Source organism: Acomys minous (genome assembly GCF_964271855.1).
Source record: "Acomys minous genome assembly, chromosome: 20".
NCBI classification, from domain to species: Eukaryota; Metazoa; Chordata; class Mammalia; order Rodentia; family Muridae; genus Acomys; species Acomys minous.
The window spans coordinates 8865802-8892378 of NC_140502.1; the positions used below are offsets into that span (position 1 = coordinate 8865802).

The 26577-nt window shown below is 40.7% G+C and overlaps 2 protein-coding genes across 3 annotated transcripts in view; both read right to left on the reverse strand.

Annotated features, from left to right (window-relative positions):
* LOC311590893 (leukocyte immunoglobulin-like receptor subfamily A member 6) overlaps positions 1-26577 on the reverse strand; it is a 57069-nt gene that overhangs the window by 24482 nt on the left and 6010 nt on the right. The gene's annotated exons all lie outside the window — the stretch shown is intronic.
* On the reverse strand, positions 16501-24599 carry LOC311591643 (killer cell immunoglobulin-like receptor 3DL1). 2 transcript variants are annotated; one of them, XM_084771492.1, is made up of 6 exons: positions 24369-24599; positions 23905-23940; positions 22907-23191; positions 21162-21467; positions 19669-19713; positions 16501-18859 (listed from the first exon to the last, which is right to left on the reverse strand). In XM_084771492.1, the coding sequence occupies exons 1-6, from the start codon at positions 24400-24402 to the stop codon at positions 18681-18683; spliced, it is 885 nt and encodes a 294-aa protein (XP_084627618.1). In that variant the 5' UTR covers positions 24403-24599; the 3' UTR covers positions 16501-18680. The 2 variants fall into 2 exon arrangements, with proteins under 2 accessions (XP_084627618.1, XP_084627619.1); XM_084771493.1 differs by lacking the exons at positions 23905-23940; positions 24369-24599 and adding an exon at positions 23686-23887.

Sequence of the window (26577 nt, forward strand, 5' to 3'; positions counted from 1 at the left end):
CTATATTTTCCTCATCTAGAGTCTCAATAGGATGTCCTCACCTCTACCCCCGTTTCCTGGTAGGTGCAGACTTTCATGGGACCTGTCCCTTGGGCTAGTGTCCGGTAATAAGTGAGTATATACCAGACACCAAATATTTCTTAATGAAGATGATAATAGAAAATATGAATAAAATCCATAAACAAATTCAGAGAGATGCAACAACAGATTGAGGCCCTCAGAGATGCCATAACAGAGGCCTATAAAGAAGAAATGAATAAGTTACTGGAATTCAGGAAAATGGAAACAATAAAGTGAAGGAAATCAATCAATCAATCAATAAAAAATAAATTAATAAAATAAAGTCTTGAAGATATCAGGGATATAAGACACATACATAAACAGAATAAAGGCTATATACAACAAACCAAATGGCCAACATCAAATTAAATGGAGAGAAATTCAAAGAAATGTCATTAAAATCAGGGAGTAGACAAGGCTTCCAACTCTCTCCATATCTCTTCCATACTTGAAGTTCTAGCTAGAACAATAAGACAACAAAAGGAGATCAAGGATATCCATATAGCAAAGGAAGATGGTATGATAGTGTACATCATTGACCCAGGAAATGCCACCGGAAAACTCATATAACTGATAAACTAGCAAAGCACTTCAGCAAAGTGGCCAAATACAAGATTATTTTTAAAAAATCAGTAGCCCAGCCGGGCATGGTGGCGCACGCCTTTAATCCCAGCACTCAGGAGGCAGAGGCGGGTGGATCGCTGTGAGTTCGAGGCCAGCCTGGTCTACAAAGTGAGTCCAGGACGGCCAAGGCTAACACAGAGAAATCCTGTCTCAAAAAAACAAAAAAACAAAAATCAGTAGCCCTCCTGTATACAAATGACAAATGGCCTGAAACTACACACTTCACAATAGCCACAATTAATATAAAGTATTTTGGTGTGACTCTAACCAAGCAAGTGAAAGATTTGAATGAAAAACTTCAAGTCTCTGAAGACAGAAACTGAAAAAGATATCAGAAGATGGAAAGATCTCCCATGCTTGTGGAATGGGGGGATAAACATAGTAAAAATGGCCACTTTACCAAAAGCAATCTACACATTCAATGCAATCCCTATCAATACACCTACACAATCCTTTACAAAGACTGAAAGATAAATTCTTAAGTTCATATGGAAAACCAAAAAGCCAAAATACCTAAGACAATCCTACACAATAAAAGAACTTCTGGAGGAATCTCCACCCCTGAACTCAAACTGTACTATAGAGCAAAAGTAATAAAAAAAAATGGCATGGCACCAGCATAGAAATAGGCTGGTTGATCAATGGAATCAAATCAAAGACTCAGAAATAAACCCATCACCTATTGACATGATGTTTGACAAAGAAATCAAATCCATACAATAGAAAAAGATAGCATATTCAACAAATGGTGCTAGTCTAACTGGATGTCTACTTGTAGAAAAATAAAAATAGATCCATATTTATTACCATGCACAAAACTAAAGTCCAAGTGAGGAACAGGTGAGGTAAGGGACCTTGGGTCCTCTGGTTCTTTCCCTTTCTGTCTGTCGATTGTTGTTCTGTCTGGCTGTATTGCTTTTTAATATTGTACCAAAAGTTTTTAAATAAAACTTTAAGAAAGTCTGCACATTGTATAAATATTTCATTAACACAACGGAATATTATTCAACTAATTAAAACAGGGATGACATGAAATTTGTAAACAAATGGATGAAACTAGGGGAAAAAAATCAATGTGAGGTAACAGACCCAAAAATGCAAACACAAACATGGTGTATATTCTGTTATAGGTGGGATATTAGATGTAAAGTAAAAGATAAATCATGCTACAGCCCACAGACTCAAAGAGTCTAAGTAACAAGGAGGGAGTAAGTGGAGGGGGGCAAAGATCTCCCCAGGAAGGGAAATAGAATAGATTTCCAAGGTAGACTGGGAATGGATGGGGCTGGGAACAAGAGGAACCAGGGCAGGAGAAGGAGGGAAAATTATCAGGAGAAATGACATGAATTTGAGGGGCATTTCAAGGATAAGGTGGAAACCTAATGCATTTGAAACTCCAAAGCTGAACAAGCCATGTTTTGTAATCAGGTAAGACCTTAAGAGGAAGGCACTGGGACCCCAACCTAGCGACAAAACCTTCCGCATACAGTTGTCCTGACTGCAGAGTGTGCTGGGAGTGGAGCCTAGAAAAATGGTCAGCAGAGATATTTCATCCAGCTATTGATGGAAGCAGATGAAGAGTCCCACAGCCAAACGGAGCTTGGGGAGTCCTATGGAGAAGAGGGAGGAACAAACGGAGGAACCATTGAAATCAGGGATGACATACAATCATAGCACACAGGATCAACTGAATGGTATCATGGGGTCACATAGAGATCAGGGAGCCTGTAGGGCTCTGACCTAGGTCCTCTGCATATATGTAATGGCTAAGTAGTTTGTTGTTCTTGTGGGGAATCCTAACAGTCAGAGCCCAGAATCTCTGACTCTTTTGGATGTTTGTGGGACTCTTTTCATCCAACTGGATTGCCTCATCCAGCCTTGGTGTGATGGTATATTCCTGGTCTTATTGTAGCTTGTTATGCCATGTTTGGTTAATATCCCTGGAAAGCTTGATCTTTTCTGGGAGAAGACAGAGATGAGTGGGAGATAGGATACATATGAGAGAGAGAGACTCAAGGGACAAGGAAGGGAAATAGAGGTCTGGATGTTATATATGAGAGAAGGCTCTTGTTGGGGAGTTAAAGGATGAAAAATAAACATGTGAAACCTCTATAATAAAGCATAAATACAAGTTGCTTGATGAAACTATCAAATTGTTGAAAATAGAAAGATAGTATTTGTGCTTCTATATGGCAAGGAGCGATCCTCGTGGCGACAAGAAGAGTGAGAGCCACAGGAGGTGTAGACAGGCAGAGGAGACAAGAGATGACAGACAAGAGTGGAGAGGAGAGGAACTTAGAAATAAGAAAACAGAAATGTATGCAAGGATGGAGAAAGACTTGAGGCTTGGTGTGGTGGTGCAAATATTTAACTCAGACACTTCAGAGGCAGAAGCACTGTGTTCTATCCCAGCCTGGTCTACGTAGCAAGGTCCAGGATAGTCAGGGGCACAATGATAATCTGTCTCAGAACAAACTAATTAAACTAATAGACTTTGTCTCTGACTCTGTTGCCTGCCTCTGTATCTCTTTCCTCTAGTTGGGCTGCCTCGTCTGGCTCAGGTGGAAGGGGATGGATGCACTTAGTCCTTCTGCGATTTGAGGTGCCAGGGTGGGTTGGTAGCCCCTGGGGTGCTCCCATTCTATGAGAAGAAGGAGAGAGTTTAACAAATAAGGAGACAGGAGTGAGAGAGTCGGACTTGCGGGGAGGGGAAGATGGGGAATGGGAGTCAAGCTGGACAGTGATTAAGGAAATAGACAAACGTAGACATTGTAAGTGGTCAGAATCAAGGATGTATTACACATTGCACGTAGGAAGATGGACACGTGAGATCAATTCTGAATTCTCATGTTTTAGTCTGAGGACTGTTAAGTCCTTCCTAAGGGGATCCTAAGAGAGGTGTTGGGTTGTGGGGAGACATCTCTAAGGTGAGGGCTTTGTCCTACGGCATGATATTGTCTTCGTAAACAGCCTACTGCAGAGATGTATTGCCACATGTTCTTCTTCACAGAATGACTCCCAGTAAAGAAGAGACAGAATCAGAGTAACTGTCAGTGAGTACATAAATAGACAAAGAAAACGTGGTGCACAGACATGTTAGAATAGTGGTCATCCTCCAGAAAGGAGCTGCTGATATTGATGAGAACCATAGTAAGTAGGAAAATGGTGAGCGGAATGAGCCAGTCACAGAATAACAAGTACCACAGGATCTCACTTATGTATGGAATGCAAAGGCATTCATCTCAGAGATGGGTAGAAGGAGAGTAGAATGGTTATCTGAGGCTACGGATAGGGAAGATGGAAACAGAGAAGATGCTAGTCAAAGGTACAAAGCTCCATTGAGATGCAAGATGTGCCATGCATGACAGTGAGAGGTTGTTTCTTTCAAAATTTGAATAACAATAGATACATATTATTTTCTACATAAAATGAGTGTCAGAGGTGATTTACATGTAACTTAGCCTCAGTTAGTCACAGCATAGTGTAAATACACATCAAAACAGCATATGGCATTGGATAAATATATGCCATTGTTATTTGTCAATTAAAAGTATTTTAAACAAGAAAACAGAGAAATACAAGTGGAAAAGAGGGAGAAAGAAGAAGTTGCCAATCTTGGAGTGTCTATGATTACAGAGAATATTCAAGCTTTTCCCTCCAGACTTCCCAGGTGCACATGGTCCTCTTCAAGGTTGCCCATTTGTGCAGAAGTAATTTAAGACATGACTCACCCTCCTGTGTGTGTTAATTTTCTGTCCCAGGTGCAGCACTGAAAGAGAATACCTAGTGAGAAGGGCATTTACCACATGGTTTGCTTAGAGATGAGACTCTAGGAGGAACTAAATATAGCCTCCTATGATTCCTCCACACTGATGTCAGAGTATAATCCTCCTTCTTTGTTAAGAACTCTAAGATATCCTCAGTTCTAGAGAGGAAGGCACAAACTCAAAATCCAAGCTGCTCAGCTGTGCACCCTCTTCAAGTCCTACTTGTCTACAAAGTGAGTTCAAAGTTAGTCTGATGATCTTAGTGAGACCATGTCTCAAAACCAAAAGTAAAATGAGGGCTAGAATGGGTGGGAGAGTGGTTCCTAAAGCCCCCCCCCCAATGCCTAGCTGAAGAGCTAGTAACAGTTCATGGCTTCTGGGGGAGGGAGAGGTAGTTTTCTTGAAGGGTGTGGTCTCCGGTAGGTTGACCATGCTCAAGCAGATGGCCCTACACCCTTGAGTATATGAACAGCACAAAACATATTCATTGAATTATTTTTTAAATGACGTAATTTTGGTGTGGGAGGTCGATACGAATTTACAGGCAAGAATGAGTGTGAATGCGATAAAAAATACATTGCATGTACCAATAAAAATTCTCAAAAAATTATTTTAAATATATGTAATAACACCTTATTTATAATTATGCCCATTGATTAATGCATCTCCCAACACTCATCTGAGAAGTTTCTATTAGCAGTAGATGGAAAGTAATACAGAGACCCATAATTGGCTAAAACATTGAGGAAAAAGAGACTGCAGAATGCTCAGCCTTAAAGGAAACATATATACTAAACCCATCCTCCTGCAAAGACTCATGGAATATTTAGGAATAAGGGATGGAAAGAATTGTTAGAGCCAAAAGCAGGAGATAACTTCAGGGACTAGAGTGTGTTCTGAACACAGAGGGCAACTGCACATATAAATTTACTGCAGTTGTGACAACATACACAAAACCTGTGCAAGACCAAGCTATTCCAAATACCAGAACTGGAAGGGAAGTTAGACCCACACCCATTGCTTCTAGCCTTGGAGTTATTGGTAATGGTTGTATGTTGAGAGACGTAGAGTTAGTTTTTTTTTTAAGATTGTTGTAGCCCTAGAGCTGGTCTTAGGGACTCACACCTTTAATCCCTGTACTTGAGAGGCAGAGGAAAGCAGATCTGTGACTTCAGGGTCATCCTGGTCTATGTAATGAGTTCCAAGAAAACCAAGGATACATAGTAAGAGCCTATGTCAAAAATAAAATAAAATAAAATAAAAAATTGTAGCTCTTGGCAAGGTAAATATGTTCCAGTGCTAGACCACACTATTAAAAATATTTCATCAGTACAAACTGGTATTAAAAGGGTTTTTTGTTTTGTTTTGTTTTTCAAGACAGGGTTTTTCTGTGTAGCCTTGGCTGTCCTGGATTTACTTTGTAGACCAGGCTGGCCTCAAACTCACAGCAATCCACCTGCCTCTGCCTCCCAACTGCTGTTGGAATGGTGGAGTATTCTGGTTCAGTCTCCTCTTGTTTTATCGAGTATCTAGTCCTATGCTTTAACCAGTAACAGCCTGGATGATTGCTGATCCATCACAACAAGGAGATATTCCGGTCATGGCTAGAACTCTTCCCCACATCAGTTTTTGGTGCTCTTTGGGTATTTTCCCTGTTTGCGCTTAGCAAAAGTTGCAAATGCCATTGGGTTCCAAGATATAGCTGACTTGGCATTTGAGGCTTCGGGAAGGAAACCTCATCCATTCCCCCAGTGTCAGCAAAATAACCGATGACCTACTTTTCAACTTTTTGCTACAGGCACTTTTCCTTGTTCAGGGGATGTTTCCGTGTCTCTTCCCCATCCTTCTCATGAGTCAGCTGGTTAGTCTGTTGCACGTATCTCTTCTCTACCCACTGTACTGCTTTGAGTACCGTTGGTTCAGCAAAGGAATTGAAATGGACCAGTGATTGTCAAACATAGAAAGGAATTGGCCTTACTACTTTGGATTTGGCCTGCCCTTGGCTTTTCTCACAGCAATACAAACTTTCTCCCTTATGAGTGGCTGCCTCTTTTTCTTTCTTTCTTTCTTTTTTGTTTTTTGTTTTGTTTTGTTTTGTTTTGTTTTTGTTTTCTTGTTTTTCGAGACAGGGTTTCTCTGTGTAGCCTTGGCTGTCCTGGACCCACTTTGTAGACCAGGCTGGCCTCGACCTCACAGCGATCCACCTGCCTCTGCCTCCTGAGTGCTGGGATTATAGGCGTGCACCACCACGCCTGGCTTTTTTTCTATTCTGTTTCCTTTATTCATCATCAGCACCAATGAAGCAAAGGCTCATGGAAAAGCAAATATTTTTCCATTGTGCCTCTTCTCCTTGGTTGTCTTTTTAAGCAATGGAATTTTCCACAAGACAGTCTACCTGCAGTCAGCCCTGAACAGTTGAACCTCTGCAGAGAAATCCCCTGTGCTACATCCTTCTCCTGCCAAACTGAAAGGTGCTGCAGGTCACTGAGTCCTGGTGTGAAGGGGATGGGTGGGACTGGGTGGACGATGTGGCAGCTCTTTTCGTTGTTTTCCTCTCCTGCCATGGAAGGCAAGACCCACTGCCAAGGACCCTCTGCATATCCCCTTCTCTTTGAATTGGAATCTTCCTTACCCCAATATGTGGATTTTTACCACCACCCTAGGTCTGAAAGGACCAGAGTTTTCCAGCAGGATTTTTTTGGTTGGTTGGTTGGTTGGTTGGTTTGGTTTTTTTTTTTTTTCTTTTTTTTAGCATTTGCCAGCTCCTGCGCCTGAACTGATGTGAGTACTTTTTTTTTTCTTCCTCTTTCCCTGTGTCATACCCCACTTCCTCCTGCCTTCCAGCAATCCTGGATGAATGGGCTTTGTAATTTTAACTCTTGTATTTTGTGAATTTGTTGTTACTGTTTTTCTGTGACGTGCATACACTGAATGTGGGGGGTGGTAAAGGAACATTCTAGTTGCTCTAGGCCACCCCCTTTATAGCTATCACTGTCTTGTTTTCTTGTAACTCAGGTTTTGGTCTCTCTTGCTCTGATGCAGAAAATGAAAGGAAAAGAGGATCCTGAAGAGATGGGACAGATAGACCTCATCCCAAATGGTTGGGTTTTGATGAGTCATTTTCTTTCTTCCCCTTGAAGGGGAAACAGCTTTTTTTTTCCATTGGTACATTTTAAGTTTCCAAACCATGGGGCGGGTGCCAGCTCTGGACAAGTGTCACTGTGTCATAGAATGCTCAGAGGATCTGAACTTCTTAACTCTGAAGATGAAGTTCACTGTTGGCCAGTGCCAGGTCTGACTGGTGTTTGAAGGGATACTGCGTGCTTCGTGTAGGAAGTGAAGGGGTGAACTTGTTAGACCATTCAACCAGTGATTGGTGGTTTTCCCCTGTCATTTTAAGAGTCTAAATATGGGATGAGACAGCAGATGTAAAAAGAAACTGTACAATTTTAAAACATGACAATTTTTTATTACTTTATTAATTTATTCTTGTTACATCTCAATGGTTATCCCATCCCTTGTATCCTCCCATTCTTCCCTCCCTCCCATTTTCCCCTTACTCCCCTCCCCTATGACCATTCCTGAGGGGGATTTCCTCCCCCTGTATATGTTCATAGGGTATCAAGTCTCTTCTTGGTAACCTGCTGTCCTTCCTCTGAGTGCCACCAGGTCTCCCCCTCCAGGGGACATGGTCAAAGGTGAGGCACCAGAGTATGTGAGAAAGTCATATCCCACTCTCCACTCTACTGTGGAGAGTGTTCTGTCCATTGTCTAGATCTGGGTAGGGGTTTAAGGTTTACAGCCTGTATTGTCCTTGGCTAGTGCCTTAGTTTGAGCGGGACCCCTGGGCCCAAATCTGCCTATCATAATGTTCTACTTGTAGGCTTCTGGGACCCTCTGGATCCTTCTATTTTGCCATTCTCCCATGCTTCTCTCATCTAGAGTCCCAATAGAATGTCCTCCCCTCTGTCTCCATTTCCTGGTAAGTGAAGGCTTTGGTGGGACATGCCCCTTGGGCTAATATAAAGATATAAGTGAGTATATACCATTTGAGTCTTTCTGCTTCTGGGTTAACTCACTCATTATAAAACATGACAATTAAACATGAGCTGGTTTTCCATTTTAAAAAAAAAAAACAGTATTTTAAAGAAAAAAGTAAAAAGCAAAAAAAAAAAGAAGAAGAAGAAAGGCTTAACAAGGGTATTCAACAATATATAACAACCCTTGTGATTTTGAAAAACTAAAGAGGGTTGCGAAGTAGGGAATAAAATTCGACAGTAGTGTGCTTATCTAACATTCATGAAGCCCAGAATTCAACCTCCGACACTGGAAAAACACAGATGCCCCAAATTCATCTTCCCTTCCAAACAGGCTCTTACTAACTTCTTTTAAAGTTGAACTTGGCCACATGTCTCACCTCTGTTCCTAGCAGCACACCTACACAATTGTCCTCCCGTGGGGTCTCCAGCATCTTTGGCTGGTTTCAGGCCTGAGAGAAGAATAGACAACCTTCTCTCAATTACCTTCCCTATTCCTCCATTTAATCCCAGGACTCACCAAGAGTCAGAACAGTAGAGGGATGAAAAGACGCGACTCAGGCTCCAGGGGGCTGACCTGAGCTGAAGTCCTGCAGCAGACACAACAGACAGGCTGCGGGGACTGGGGATCATCACAAAGTTTCTGAGTTTCCCCCCATAAAGAAGGAGTTTCCCACAAACTTTCCACTCTTCCCCATAGTAATTGGCTTCACAAAATGGTGTCAGGTTCTAAAGAATGTGTCAGGCCCCTAAGCTCAGGTGTTTGTCTCTCTGTAAATATGGAGTGATGAGAATATATATGTCGGTTTCCAGTGTAAAAAGTGATGGTCACCGATCTTTGGGTAAGACATTTCAACACACAAAGCTCATGTTCCCTCATGTTTAAAATGATAATCAAAATGAGTCCCCTAAACGTTTGATGTTATGATCTTTGTAAAAATCTCAACCACATTTTTCACACATTAAATGTGCCCTGCTATGGACAGTGGCTTTAACTATTAAATAATATTGACTTGGCACCCAGGGAGGCCAAGGCAGGCAGATCTCTATGAGTTTGAGGCCAGACTGGTCTACAAAGCAGGTCTACGTTTCCATAAAACACCCTAAACATCACCCAGTGTTTGGCTCTGAATCTCAGCATCTGAGAAACAAACATTTAAAAAATTCCATTGAAGACACTAGAGCACAGATACTAAAGTATTGTGACTCTGTATTGGATTCTTCCACAAGGAGCATCAGTTGAGACTCTGATCTCCAAATTGTAAGTCAATAAATTTGCCTTATTCTAAACCGCTGTATGAATGACAATTCACTAAAGATTCAGGGGGAATAAAGCTACCAGCCGAAGAATGACATGCACAACTCTATTCACATTTTATTAACAAGAAGCAGACAAAAGAGAGAAGATATAAGCACATCGTCACCTCTTTCTCTTGTTGCTGAAATAACATTCCTTAGCAAACAGAACTAAGTGGAAACAGGATTCAATCTAGCTCACAGTTCAAAGTAAAATCAATTCTGGTGGGCAAGTCACAATAGCAAAACCTTGAAGTACCTGGTTACGTCGCATCCTCAAGCAGAAAGCAGAAGGTAATGAATGCCTGTGGATCTCAGCTCACTTTCTCTGTCTATAGAGTCTAGAATACCATCCAGGGAAAGTAGCTACAGGTTTAAAAATGTTGCTTTGTAGACACACCCATGGCTATGATCCCATAGTGTTACTAAATCTCACCAAGTTGCCAATGAAGAGTAATGATCACAGAACCAAAGGTTTCACACGTGCTAGGCAAGTGCTCTGATACTGGGCTATAAGCCCAACAACTGGCCGCCTCCATGAGTTTTGTCTTCCTTAGAACATTGCACACTTGAAATCAGACCATCCATCCAGTCTTTTGGGATGAGCTTCTTTCACTTAGTGATACATGTATTTCCCATTTCCATGAGCAAGGCATTTGTATAAATGGAGGTTTTTCGATTCCTGTCAGCAGATAGCAAAGATCAAGATTATTGGGCCCTATAAAACTATGATGCCTTTTAAAAGCAGAACTAGACACACTGTAGCTGCAGCTGCTGCACCACACTGATAACCACATCCTACATCCAATAACCACATTCCCACCCCACCCCCCAACTTTGCCAGTGTCCACAGTTTCCACTGATCTGACATCCTTACAAGGGTTCAGTGAAAACTCGCTTTGAGATTTTTTTTACATTTTTTTAATTTATTTTTTATTTTTGTTAATTTATTCTTGTTACATCTCAATGGTTATCCCATCCCTTGTATCCTCCCATTCTTCCCTCCCTCCCATTTTCCCCTTGTTCCCCTCCCCTATGACTGTTCCTGAGGGGGATTACCTCCCCCTGTATATGTTCATAGGATATCAAGTCTCTGAAGAGCTTCAGAACACAGGCAGCAAAGTCAGGTGTTAGAGAAAGTTCTGCCTCTGGTTCAATCTCCCACAGCCTCAGTGACCTGACCAAGTCACTTCCCCTTGTAGACTTGCTTAGACATGGCAAACTCCTTTCTTAGAAACTAAACATTTACCAGGTGTACATCAGGACCTGAAATTGAGGACTCACATAAAGGTCAGTGGGCACAAGAGCTTTCAGTGTAAGTTGTTCATACCTTAGTGGATCAGGAGCCTGGGATCATGTCTGGGAACAAGGTCGGGCTATATTTCTCATAGACTCACCAACTAGACATTTGTCCCAAAGATTCCACAAACTTTCCGCTGGACACAAAGTGCTCAAAACATGAGCTCTTTTGGGCCATTTCATATTCACACCACAGGAAACATTATGCTGTAACCTTGACAAACAACCTTGACCCTTTCTTTACTCAGTGAGAACTTAACAACATGAAGCTCTAAGTAGCACTAAAGAAAGACATTCCCAAGCTCTTCCCAGAAAGCTGCTGCACACATCTACAATGTGTGTGTAGGCTGTTGCCTTCTCTCTCAATGCCTTCGCTCTGGTCTTTGACACAGGACATTTTCTACATGGCGATTTATTGTTATCTTTTCTAGTTTCATTTCTTGTTGCTTTGATGTACTCTTCTGGCTTTTTCAGATAATTAAAACATGCTCATGTACATACATACATGTGCAAACACACACACAGAGGGGGAAGAGTCAGAGACACAGAGAGACAGAAAAACATAGAGAGATAGAGATGGTCCTTAGAGAAAAGAGAGTAAATGTTCTTTAAGTGAGTTGTAGGCTTAGCTTTTCCAAAAACCCACTTTATTTAGAGTTCTTAAATGTTTCTATCTCCATAGGAACCCACTGACTTGAGACAGGGAAATAAGATTAGTAGGAAAGGGGGTTGTGAAACATTTTTTACATAATCCTTGGGGAGATTTCACTCTTCATTGTCAGGATACCAAGAGTCCAGTCAAATAACAAACACCCAACAGCTACACGAATCAGCAGCAGTGGCATGATTCAGCAGAAACAGCAAGACTCTGCTAAAATGGCACAAGTCAACTGAAGTGGCAAGACTCAGCCAGAGTGCCCCCAGGAAATTTACTGGAGTGTTTCTCTCTGCAAAGTAAAGTGTAGAAAAATGAAGACCAGTTGTTACATTAAATATGTATCGGTTCAGCCTAAGACGCTAAATTAAGACACAGAGTCTGAAGCGTACTTTATTTTTTTTATTTTATTGATTTATTCATATTACTTCTCAATGGTTATTCCATCCCGTGTATCCTCCCATTCCTCCCTCCCTCCCATTTTCCCCTTACTTCCCTCCCCTATGACTATGACTGAGGGATATTTCCTCTCCCTGTATATGTTCATAAGGTATCAAGTCTCTTCTTGGTAGCCTGCTATTCTTCCTCTGAGTGCCACCAGGTCTCCCCATCCAGGGGACGTGGTCAAATATGGGGCACCAGAGTTCGTGTGAAAGTCAGACCCCATTCTCCACTCAACTATAGAGAATGCCCTGTCCATTGGCTAGATCTGGGTAGGGGTTTGAAGTTTACTGCACATATTGTCCTTGGCTGGTGCCATAGTTTGAGCAGGACCCCTGCTGAAGTGTACTTTAAAACTGCTAGCTCTTAGCTGGGCAGAAACTATACTAATACAAATCTATTCCTAAAACCATGGTAAACAAACTACTCTAAACTGATATATAGTACATAGAACCCAAGCAATTGACACTATGATGTTCCACAGGCCATCCTTCCCTTTGTCTTCCTCCCCAGTCAACCACCTCTATCCAACTGCCAAACCGCCTCCTCTCCAGGAAGGCCCGCCTTCCACTTCCTGTTCTTCTGTCCAGCTGATTGGCTAAATGACGCTTTATTGATGGATGTTACATACACTCAGCATTCCTCTACAAGAAAAGCTGTGTTAACCATTATAAAGCCTAGTGGTGCAAAAGCGTTGTCTTACTGTCCATAGGCTTCTATTTATCCTTTCTCAGAGTCTACACAAGGCTGCTTTTCCAGCTGACAAGAACACTCCTATTGCATGAGACAGGTTCCAGCAAAACATTATGAGCCCTCTCACCTGTTTGTTTTCAGCTGGCCAAGGTCACGTGGCCTTTCATGAGTTTGATTTTAACTGAGCATGAACTAAAAACATTTCCAATCTCACATTTTAGGACCAAAACAAACAAACAAAAAACACACATTAAAGAAACTAAAACTTTCACTACAGTGAGTGGTTCCTAATAAGTCAACCATACATTGTGAATGGCTCGTGGATGGATAGAAAAAAATGGTATTATTTGTTTATGAAAAGAAAAGAGTATGCAAAGTTGGGATGGATGGAGGTGATTATGGAACTGGAGGGAAAATAGAAGTGGGAGTATAATCAAAATACATTGCATTCATGATGATGTTCTCAAATATTTGACTCTGTGCCTTGGATTCAAGACCTCCAGCATTCTAAGCATTCACTCTATTACTGACCCACATCACCTAGCATTACACATACCACTGAAAGTGAATATGTGTATTCTGTTTGTTTGTCTTGAAACAATTACTAATTAATTTCTTTGTCTTAGAAGGAGTGTCTCACAACCAATAAGCCACATGTAACCAAGGATATCTTTTAATAGGATCTCAACATTAAATTTTATACTTATTTAATGATTTGTGTGTGTGAGTGTGTGTGTGTGAGTGTGTGTGTGTGTGTGTGTGTGTGTGTGTGTGTGTGTGTGTGTGTTTCTATTAGGTGCAGGCACCCTTGTATGTATGGTACATGTGTGCAAGTGTGAATATACACTGGAGCCAGAGTCCAACTTGGTTGTATTCCTGGTTTGTTTCTGCTGTTGTATTAAGCACTGACCAAAACCAACCTGGGGAATGGGAGAGAGGGTTCCATTCTCTTACTGGTTACAGTCCATCATTAAAGGCAGGTTGGACAGGAACTCAATCAAACCTACCGTGAGGTAGAAACTGAGGCAGAGGGCTTGGAGGGGTGCTGCTTACTTGATTGTCTTAATGACTAACTCAGTTTGTTTTCTTTCACCACCCATGACCTCCTGTCCAGAGGTTTCATAGCTCACAGCAGGCTAAGCCCTCTTACATCATCAGAAATAAAGAAAATGTCTCCCAAAACATGCCCACAGACAGACATGATGTAGGCAATTCCTCAACTGAGATTATCTCTTCCCAGATATGTTTAGTTTGTGTCAAACTTACAAGAACTAACCAGTTCAAGTCTTCCTGAGGAGCAATCTATCATGTTTCTTGAGAGAAGTTCTCTCACTTGGAAGGTAGAAGCAGAAAGGAGGATAGACTACGTGGCCATCAAGCCCTATTGCTCTTCCTTTCTCTGCCTCTCCAGCCTAGGACAACAACCACGTATAATTATGCCCACCTTTTTGCATAGATAATAGATAACAAATTCTGGTCTCCATGCTTTGTGGCAAGCTCTTTACTAGTCAGTAAGGCCATGTCTTCATCCCATTATAACATTGTGTATGATATTTCAAAAAGACTTATTTATTTTTATTTTATGTATATGATTGTTTTTCATGTACGTATGCCTGCTCATCACATGCATGAAGTGCCCACAGTAGCCAGAAGAGGACCTCAGATACCCCGAGAACTGCCTGTGAATATGGACACTGGGAACTGAGCGCAGGTCCTCTGCAAAACCAGCCAGTTCTTTTTAACCACTGATTTCTCTCTCCAGCTCAATATGTTGTTCATTCTGATATCTTGGTTCAGAATGAGAATATAGAATGGACTTTAAATATATATGTAGAATGACCTTTTGTCTCTTGTTATGGAATTTTATCTTACTTCTATTATGCAATGTAATGTGGATACCGCCTCTGATATATTTATTATTATATAATTAAATTTTCTCTATGAATCTCTCCAATATTTTTCTCTCCCTCCATCTAAATCTAAAAATTAAGTGGAGAGGGTGTGCTGCTGTAAGGCATGTCCTTTCTTTTCACTTTTAATCTAGAAGAAAAGGTGATGTACCTAAGACCTTTGATGATTAATCTTCATTATTACTGTGATTAGGCTTCTACTCACCTAAAATATCCTACTACGTGTGTCTGGGAGGGCATTCGCAGGAAGGTTTAACTGAGGAAGCAAAAACTTCCATTAAATGTGGGTGACACCAAGGAACACTGAAAGGCTGGAGAGACAGATGATGGGTTAACCTGCTTTCCTTTGAAGTGTGAGGACCTGGATTTTGATTCCAGGAACTCACATGAAAAAATTTACACACTGAGTTCCAACTGCAATCCCATTACTGCCATTGGGAGATGTCAGGCAGAGACAAGTAGATCCCTGAAAATTCCTAGGCTAAATAATCTAGCCTTTGGGTCAAAATACCAGGCAAAAGGGGAGGTGGACGTGCCTGAGTACTGGTGTCTGAGGTTGTCTTATGACCTCAACATTCATAGTGTGCAGGTGTGAACCCACACTCACATGTGCACTCTCCATGTACACACTAAAATTATAGAAATAAGATGGAAGAAAGGATAAATCTGACTGTGCTTCTTCCTTTTCCTCTTCCTCCTCCTTCTCTGCCTTCTTCTTCTTCTTCTGATGCTGCTTCTCCTGCTGCTGCTTTTTCACTACTCAATATTATTAAAAATAATATAAACAATTGACTCAACCTCCTGTTGGGGGGTAACTTTCCCACCACAATGAACTATCTTCTCTAAAATTGCGAGCCAAACACACAACCTTTATTCCTCCATCGGTTGCTTTTGTTTTGGATTTTGTCAAGCAACCGTCACAATAGTTTTGCTCTTTCTCTATTCGTCAGTGGTTTTTACACTATCTTTTTTGGTTTTATGTTCGTTTTTGTTTTACAGATTTACCCCTGACTTTGCCATGCCACGGATACCACTGAGAACAACTCCAGCTCTCATGTTTCTGTATAGTGTCCTACGGTTTTCATTTCTGGTAAGTTTTAAAGTTTCTTTTTAATCTTATATGTATGAGTGTTTTCCCTTGTATATGTTTGTTCACCTCATGCATGCTTGGTACCCGCAGAAGCTGGTAGAAGGCATAAAAACATGGAGCTGGAGTTATAGATCGCTATGACTATGAGTTAATATGGGCACTGAGCACCGAACATGGATTATCTGAAAGAACAGCAAGTACTCTTCAGATAAGAGCCAACTCTCAAGCACTTGGTTTGTACTTCTTAGGGTCTCATAGGAATAAACACCTTAGTATTTGTATGACTGACAGTCTTCATTGCTTCATTTCTGAAGCACGTGATTCACTAATATTAGGGGCATGTCTAAAAAGTTAAAATGAGATTCCAAAGTTATCAAATTCGACACACAATAAAAATGTCTGCACATCTATATTTATTGCCATACTATCCATGACAGCTAAGGTATGAATCAATGGATGAAGAAAAAATTGAATACGTATAAAATTGGATTATTTCTATTTGCTTGTTTGTTTTAGTTTTGAGACAGGGTTTCTCCGAACAGCACTCGCTGTCCAGGAAATCAATCTGTAGAGCAGGCTGGCCTTGAACTCGCAAAGATCTTCCTGCCTCCACTTCCCAAGTACAAATATTAAAGACACCAAGCTCCCAATGGGATTTGTTAAAGGTTTATTTTAAATTATGTGTATGTGTGTTCCATGTGGGATGGGAGGTACAGAAGGAGATCAAAAGAGAGTGCCATGGCCCTGGAGCTGGGCTTGCAAGATGGTTATTACCTGCCTGACATAGGATCTGAAAATATCCAAACTTAGGTCCTCTGGAGAAGCAACAAGTACACTTGGCTTCTGAGCCATCTCTCTAGTAACTACAATGGATCTAAACTCAGCAATGAATAACAGATAGTCCCATTTTCAGAAAACTAGATGCCACTGAAGATAATTTGAGTAAGGCAAGTAACAATGTGTGTTAGTTAGGGCTTAATTACCGTGGAAAAACACCATAACCTTGCAACTCTTAATGAGGAAAACGTTTAAGTAGGGCTGGCTTGAGGTTTCAGATACAGTTCACTATCATCATGGAAAGAGGTATGGTGATGCACTGCCAAACATGGTGTTGACAGGCATCAGAAAGAGAGAGTGACGCTGGTCTGGGATTCATCTCCTGAAACCTCAAAGCTGATCTCAGTGACAGGCTTCATTTGATAAGGCTACATCTACTTCAACGAGGACCCACCTCCTAATAGTGGGTCTCTCTTTGAGCCTAGGGCTGTGATTTTTTTTTCATTCAAACCACCACAGCTCAATTCAGGAAGATCAATTTTTGCATGTTTTGTTCCATAGCCAGAAATTTATGTTTTAATGTTTAAAGTAAAAGGGATATCTTAGGAAGAGGAATAGATACCATGAGGGGCATAGGAAATCAAAGAGTGACCTGCTGAAGCCAGTGTTTTCAAGGTAGCCATAGAATTGACATAATGAAATCCATTGTTTTGAACAAGAAATACACATTAATAAAAAATTAAAAATTATTTCTTTGATAAGATGCTCAATATCATGTCTTATCTTTTTAAGCTCTAAGAATTGTATGCAAAAATTAAAAACTATCCTATTCATCAACTAATTCATAACTACTTTATTAGACTAATATTCATATCAGAGTGGGGCCAAAATATTTCCATACATAGTGTTCTGTTGAGAAGTACTAAACGCTTTTTTCTATTAATGATGAACAATTAGATTCTTTAAGTTCCAAAGTGTTTACAATAACCAATAAATAAGAAAATCTGGCTCAAAAGCAAATTAGTCCCTCTCTGCCTTGCTCCCTTTCTCATCTGTGAGATTCTCTTTAGAAATTTCAATTATAAAAAGACATAAGGCAATTTGAGGTATTAAGAACAGGTAATACTTCCATAAGAAATTAGAGAAATCACAAAGAAAAGTGACCATTTTAATCATCACCTAGGAACACAATTATCTTAATAAATTAAAAGTTAAAGATAATTTGACATGACAAATTTAAATACAAATTTAATTATTTTCGTAATCATTTATTCCACAAACAAAATATTACACTGAAAGACCTCAGTTTTGATGAGTATACTCAGAGAAATGGTATTTTTTAATATATTTTTTCAACACTTCCAGTTTGTTTACAGATGATAATGAAGGTAAAATGAAAAAAAAATACGTTGATTTATTTTACACACTTGGATCCATGCTTTAGAAAAAAAAACAGAAACACCAGCCATAATGGCACATGCCTTTACTCTAGCACCTGGGAGACAGAAGCAATGGATCTCTGTGAGTTTCTGGACAGCCAGACCTACACAGTGAGATACTGTCTTTTTTTAAGAGCAGAAACCAAGAGTCAGTAAAGAGAAAAGTGAAAATTTCGAGGGTATTAATGAAAACATAAATGAGGTGAAAATAAGAAGAAATTAATGTAAGAATAACAATAGGGAGAAGGGGAATAAATGTGAAAGAAAAGTAAAAGAAGAATGAAAGTAAAGGTGCAGAAATATAACTACAGCATTAACAAAAACAAACACAAATGATACATTCTGTTACAAGCAAATGGGAGAGAAATATCTCATGAATATTCTACAAGCCAAGAGAAAACTCACATGCTTTCTGCTAATTCATTTAAGCTTGTCAGAACTCTTCTCTGGTACCTCTAATGAGCTCACCTAATATCTCTGGTGTTTTCCTTGCCTATTCTTCCAAATGCCCCTAGACAACCTTCTAAGACTCAACCCTGAGTGTATTCCATATCCATTGGGGATATCAAAGCGTTGGATTTCTTTCCACTGTTCATTCCACTAGGCCATATGTTCTCTGGGTTCTGGCAGAAGTTTCCCTCATTTCAACCTGTGATGCCTTCTCATGGTTCCACCAGGCATCACGCAATATAATCAACAAAATCAGCAGGACCAGCCCTGACACACCCATCCTGATCGAATTGCCCAGGGTGTAATTCTGGATGACAGAGCCTGGGATAAGAACAGAAACATTTATGAGTGGAACAGTCCCATCTATCACAAAAACTTCAAAATGCAGCTCTTTCCTGTCTACCTTAAAATAATTCTGTATGCTCACTGTCCTCTGCTCCAATTTCACGATGTCTCTCAGTGGTGACCATGTTCACTCATCCTTACAAGATTCTTTCTCACTTTCTGTTCTTTGAGTTGGTGCACAAGCCTGTTCATGACTGTCACCTTTTTCCTCACCAACTGTGCTAAGTGTGAGGCTGTTATTGCTGGACTCAGGGTTGGAGACCCGTAAGGGATCTGTATCTGTTCTCCAGAAAGCCCTTTGTTGTACCCTAGAGTTACAGTAGCCCATGCTGCTAGGTCACTGGGGACCATGGTCCTTCGGCTCAAATATTTTCTTTGGGAATATTAAGGATTCATTTCCCTTCCCTCCTAAAAATGAGACCAATAAGGCAATAAGAAAACTTTCCACTAGCTATGTTCAAACGGAAAACAAAGACAAGAACTTGGAGAAGAGAGAGAGAGAGAGAGAGAGAGAGAGAGAGAGAGAGAGAGAGAGAGAGACAGACAGACAGACAGACAGACAGACAGACAGACAGACAGAGACACAGAGACACAGACAGAGAGACACAGACAGAGAGAAACAAGAGAGAGAGAGAGAGAGAGAGAGAGAGAGAGAGATTTTCAAGGGCAGATCAACTGTGAGGAATCTTGTAGTCCTTTGTGCATGCTGACTACCCACTGTATTCACAGACTTCCTGTGACACCCCCCCCATCCCTTGATCTGAGAATCCATAGTGCTTACTTACCTTGTGTCAGGTTAAAAGGATATGAAGAGTTGGCAGCAATGGGACCTAAGAAGCAGAGGAGGATGAGAAGATGGGCTCTTGATTCTTTGTATGCAGTTTTCAGCCTAGCTCCTTGTGTAAAGTCACTTCTCTGTAAGGGTGCTCAGTTATACTCCTGCTATATACTAGTGACCCTCTTTTGAGTTTGATTCATGCTGTCATTCTCTTGGCTAGTAATTTAGTCCCTGACTTTTAATATTGCGATAGGTTTGGCAGCAATATTGTGCCAGGACAGGCTGAGAAATGATACATTTATTATCACTTTTGAGGAAGTGAAACATACTATTTTTTTTAACTACTCTATCTACCTTAGTTTGTAAATTAATGGAGTAACGTATTCTAAGGATTTTCTGTAAACAACTTGTGTGTCAATGAGTTTCTTTGTTTATCAAAGCTTGAAGTGCTGTTTTGGAGTTACAACAGATACTTACAGGCACTCGAATTTCAGCACCATTCCCGAGTATTTTTATGCTATATACATTTAAGTATTTAATCATATTAAAATATTTATTCTGTGGATCAAATCTAGAGTCTTGTCTTGCCTTCAAATGTTAGGCAGATGCCGTACAAAGGAGATAAATTCCCAAGACACTTGCACTTTACTACAAATAAATATTTATTGTTTACTGTATATCTATGTGTCTTTTGCCTAAATTGTATGTACAGGTACCAAATTCATGCCTTACACATGAAGAGGCCATAGAGAACAATACTGCTTCTGGAGCAACAGGTACAATCTGTTTGAACCACTATATGGGTGCAGGGAACCAAACCCAGGTCCTCTGCAGGAGCAGCAGCGTGCTCTTATCCTGACTCCAATTATCTCTTCTGAACCAAAACATGTGGTTTTCTCTTAAAGAAACAGTGATCACTTTAGAATGTAAACCTCAAAAGCTAGTTTTGAGATGTAGGGGAGAAAGACAAACACACAGGCGTTGGAGTTCAGCCTCGTCACCCAGGACCAAAATGTAAGACCCTTATTACTTAGCCACTGAAAAGAGTGAGTGTCAAACTAAATGCAGTGTGAGGAAACATGGTGAAGGATCAGGTGAGGAACACATTCGATACAGGACATGCCTACTTTTGCTAGTCAGGAAGAGAGCTGTGATAAAGTAAAAAACTCAATTTATGAACTTCCCAGATCTCTTTGTAAGGTAAGATTAAAAAGAGCCTTTCTCACCGAGATGTTGTATAACCTTGGTTTCTCTATTTTTCTTTTTTTTTTTTTTTGGTCCCTGCTCATAGTTTTTCTAATACTTCTATCTATGTTTTGGAAATTTATGTCTTTTACTATTGATATTACAATATATTACATTTCCCTTCCTGTCATTAAAGCTCTCAATGTGACTCCTCTCCATAAGTGCCCAACAGTCATTATCCTCCCGATCTCCTGAGACTTCCCAATTCTAGAATATATAAACCAGAGTTTACAGAATATGTCTAGAGACACTCACCTGTGACTACCAGTTCCAAGGTGTCACTTGGCTCTGACCACACAGGGGAATGCCGACTGCGAGCAGTATAACATCTGTAGGTCCCAGCATGTGCAGCGGTCACAGGAGCTATGGAGACATTGGCCTGGGAGCCACCAGCATAAGGCTGCCCAACAAGATATAGATTGATGTCATTTACCTCTTCTTTGTCCACAACCAGAATGAAGGTTTCAAACATGGTTTCCGAACAGCATTGCAATGTCACCATCTCTCCTGATTTGACTGAGGAAGCAGGTAGGGCCAAGAGGGAGGGTTTTCTGTAGGCGCCTAGAAACAAAATGATTGTAAGTTTGGGAGTCACCTAATGGAAACTGAAATAACTGAGGGTCTCCCACCTCAATTTTTTTCCTCCTACTGATATCTCCATGTTCTCTTTTCTGGCTATGAGTCCCTACCCACATACATATCAATTTTTTCTGTCTTCTGTCTTTTGTTCAATTCATTAATAGTTTCTGACTCCGCCCTACCGGAATTGCCACACACAGGCGACTGTTACGATTATCTACTGCAGACCTCTTATCCGTTTTCCAAGATGGGTCATGGTAGAAAACATAGCATGCTGGGCTTCAGGGCACATTTGGACACATTCCATAGATTCTTTTCTTGGAAAAGTGGAATTCTTGGCTTGTTATACCTTAACAGCCGACAGGATATATCTTTCATCTCCCTCCGATCCCTGGACTGCTTCAGCTAGTGTTTCTGGAACCTGTCTGTGGTCCCTGCTCACAGAGACCAGCCCTGGGTCTGAATCCAATGAAGCCCACCACCTCCTTTCAACCTGATTGCCCTGGCCATTTGGTAACTCTCTTCCTGTTTGTCTTTGAGTTGGGTATTTTTTTTTAGGTACTAATTGGGTATGGTTTTTTTAGATCTTAGAAATGACCACAAAGATGACACAGGAAGAGAGCACACATGCAATATTTTACAGTTCTGGAGGTGAGAAGTCTTAAATGACTTCGCTGATATGAGTCTCATGGCTTAAGGATTGCATTTCTTCCAAAGGCCCCAGGAGGAGAATGTATTCCATTTCCTCTTCCCAATTGGAGAAGCATCTTGCATTGTCTGACTTGTGTATCTATTTTTCAGAATTAGAAAAATGGAGTATATCTGAAGCCTCTTTGCTCTGACGTTCACTATCCTCCTCCTACTTTATGAGATATTGTAACAACCGTGGTCCATCCAGGGCATTTTATTCATCTTAAAATCAACTGATTAAAACATGCATTATCCTCAACTTCATTCCCCTTCCATATGGGCGTTCTTTTGTACCAACTATCTGATGAGAACTCACCAGAGTCTCAGGACAACTATATTAGCACCTTTTGAATAAAGCATCTCTTATCACCTAACCATCTCATATTAATCTCCACCTCTTAAAAGTTATCTCTGTCACAGCACATCCAACACTGGAACCGTTTTTGTTTTGTTTTGTTTTGTTTTGTTTTGTTTTTTGCACATGATATATTGGCAGAGGTTAAAAAAAACAAGCCATCAAACCACATGAAAAACAATCATAGTAAATAAGGATGAGGTGTGAATACTATTAGGAAAACATTGTCCTAACTACCTGTTATTATGTCTCTGAATCCTGAGAAACTTGACAATATAACTGCTATTCTTGGGGACGCCTATCTTAACAGTCAGATTCACAGTGTCAATAGAAATGTTGAGGTAATGAAGAAAACCTCTGAGAGGAGCCGTCTCACCTGTGACTATTATCAACAGAGGGTCACTGATTTCTGACAATGCGTATGGGGCTTTAGGATCAAAGCCCTGACATCTATAAGTCCCTCCATGTGCCATGGTCACGGGGTACATATCAAAGTGCTGTTGTGATAAGACGTCTTGGAACTCTCGAATATTGACCACATCTTCCTTGAACAGACGGAACATTTCAAACCCAAGCTGAGAATGGCAATGCAGAGTCACGTTCTCTCCAATGGGGACCATGGGACTCGGCCAGGCAGACAGGATGACCTTGGTAGAAACTTCTGTGATGAGAAAATGGTTCAGTATTAGATAGGAAAAAGGAGCAGCACCTCCTTCTTGGTGCTCAGTATCTCTCCTTATGTTTCTGGGGCTCCTTTCGAGCCTGTACACCCATAATTCCTGGCGGCACCATATCCTACTGAAACATTTCGGCAAACACTGCATAATGGATCAAAAGCGTTACGAAAATCAGTTACATATAGTAATGTAGCCGTTAATGAAGAATTAAGGACATCAGGTTGCCTCAGAAAAGCAGTTAGCAGCTGAGTCTGCATTAGAATACTCTGTAAGTACAGGAGCACAGTACAAAGCTCCCACACCTCTTCTGGTACAATACCAGCTGACTTCTACGTACTCCACCATCATAGATGTTCTGGGGATCTTGCATCCACGTCTGGTCTTGAGAGGGACTGCTGTTCCAAGCTATGTGTCCTTATTCATCATATAGATGACTTCACCTTTCCTAGGCACTCAGAACTCTTATAGTCTCTTTTACCGTCTTAAGTGATAATCGAGCCAACTAAGGAGAGCATATCTGGGGATTTCCACAACAGAGTCAGAGAGCGTAGTTCCAGGTCCTTCTACTTTTCCATTTAAAAGAGGTCTTCCTGTTAGTCTATATAACAACCAAATCCCTCTGCTGTTCTCTTTCCTGTTACCGGAAGATCTTTCTATGTAGCATGGAAAATACTCCGTGATTTGGAGTCAGACTCACCCACTTCTGCCCATGTCGTCTGGTACAGGAAGAATCCTGGAGAGAAAGACAGGTGATAGCTAATCTATATCCTCCCAATGATCCGGCCCTCAGTCCCTCTGACTTTAATGGGCTTTGTAAATTAGAAATCAGAGAGACTTGATACCCTATGAGCATATACAGGGGGAGGAAGTCCCCCTCAGTCACAGTCCTAGGGGAGGGAAGTAAGGGGAAAATAGGAGGAAGGGAGGAATGGGAGGATACAAGGGAGGGGATAACCATTGAGATGTAATATGAATAAATTAATAAAATAAAATTTAAAAAAAGAAAAGAAAAGAAAGGAAAAAAAAAGAAATCAGAGTTCACTCAGTAACCCTAACCCAGCATCACATGGAAGCCAGGCTCTCTGATGTGGAAATATTTATCCTCCCAGGCTGATATTCCCACCATGCTATTCCACACCCTTAGTTCCCAGCAAAACTCACCAAGACACACCAGGCTAAGGAACATGGGCAGCATGTTGCTGCTTCTGCTGACAGGAGGCAGATCCCCAACCACACAGGATTTCCTGAGGGGCCCAACTCATCTGTTTCACCAGCTGACCACAGCCAAATAGAAAGCTGGTGCTGGTGTGCTCCTTGCATGGTGTATGTGGCTCACAAATTAAGGTGGCTCTCAGAAAATTCTCAATACTACAAGTCTTGCTTTGGAGACTTTTACCCTGGCTGTACTGGATCACGTCTTTACCTCAATTCCTCTTTTCAGAGCCATCAAAAGAGGTAATTATATCAAATCTGTATCTATTTGTATTTTTAGAAGAAATTAAGAAATTCACATTGAATGAGTAGATTTGATAGAATAATCATAACTTGTAGGTCAGCATGAGATTTATGCTGATACTTTTAGATTGGATAAGCTTATAATTATTTCATTTTCAATTCAATAACTTGTGTGATTATTCAGAATAATAAAATCCCCCCTTTGAATCAAAGTTCAGAACAAATCATGTATATTTGCATTACAGCATCATCTAAAAATCATATCATGACCTAGGGATCCACTGCTTATTCTTTTTTTAATTGAGAATTTTTTATTAATTTATTCATATTACCTCTCAGTTGTTAGCCCATCCCTTGTATCCTCCCATTCCTCCCTCCCTCCCGCTTCCCCCCTACTCCCCTCCCCTATGTCTGTGTCTGAGGGGGACCTCCTCCCCCTGTATATGCTCATAGGGTATCGAGTCTCTTCTTTTGTGACCTATTATTCTTCCTCTGAGTGCCACCAGGCCTCCCCATCCAAGGGACATGTTCAAATATGGGGCACCAGAGTTTGTGTGAAAGTCAGATCTCTTTCTCCACTTAACAGTGGAAAATGTCCTGTCCATCGAATGGCCTTATTAATAATAGCCATAACCTGGAAACAGCCTAAATGCCCCTCAGTAGAAGAATGGATAAAGAAACTGTGGTGCATTTACACTATGGAATACTACTCAGCTATTAAAAACAAGGAATTCCTGAAATTTGTGGACAAATGGATGGGACTAAAAATGATCATACTGAGTGAGTTAACCCAGAAGCACAAAGACTCAAATGGTATATACTCACTTATAACTGGGCACTAGCCCAAAAGGCATGTCCCATGAAAGTTTTCACTTACCAAGAGATTGGGATAGCTGTTAGGACATCCTACTAAGACTCTAGGTGAGAGAAATATAGGAGGTGGGGAAATAGAAGGACCCACAGGGTCCTAGAAACGTACAAGAAGAACATCATGATGGGTGGATCGGGGACCAGGAGGGTTCTGCTCAAACTATTGCACTAACCAAGGAGAATACAAGTAGCAAACATTGAACCTGTACTCTGATCGACCCAATGGACAAGACATCCTCCACAGTTATGTGGAGAGTGGGAACTGACTCTGACATGATCTCTTGTGCTAGATATTTGACCACATCCCCTTGGTGGGGAGGTCTGATGGCACTCAAAGAAAGAATAAGCAGGCTACCAAGATGAGACTTGGGAACCTATGACCATATAGTGGGAGAGGAGGTCCTCCTCAGTCTTAGACCAGGGGAAGGTAATACGGTGAAAGCAGGAGGGAAGGAGGAATGGTAGGATACAAGTGATGGGATAACAATTGAGTTGTAATCTGAATAAATTAATAAAATTAAAATTTAAAAAAAGAAAAATATTTTCTGGGTCTTTGAGCTGGAATTCCTCCTATTTTATATTTCTTGGGTTTGGTCTTTTCGTTGTGTCCCATACTTCAAGAATATTTTGTAATGAAATTTTTAGATATAATATGTTTGACCAATGAATGCGTTTCTTCTATCTTACTTATACTGCTTGAGATTCTCCCTTCCATCTCTACTATTCTGTTGGTGAAGCGTGCTTCTATTGTTCCTGTTTGTATTTCTAAATTTTTCACTTCCCAGTTTCCCTAAGTTTGAGTTTTCTTTATTGACTCTATTTTTATTTCCAGTTCTTCAACAGTTTTGTCCATTTCCTCACAGTTTACTTATGTTTTCCTTGATTTCTTTAAGGACTTTACTCATTTCTCCTTCATCAACATCTTAAGCTCTTTTCCTTGTGCTTCAGCTACATTGCAGAATAGCTGGGCTCTTTTTGAGACATGTTGTCATGACTGTGTATTTTTAGGTGTCTATACATCTGACATTGGGATGACTATAGGTCT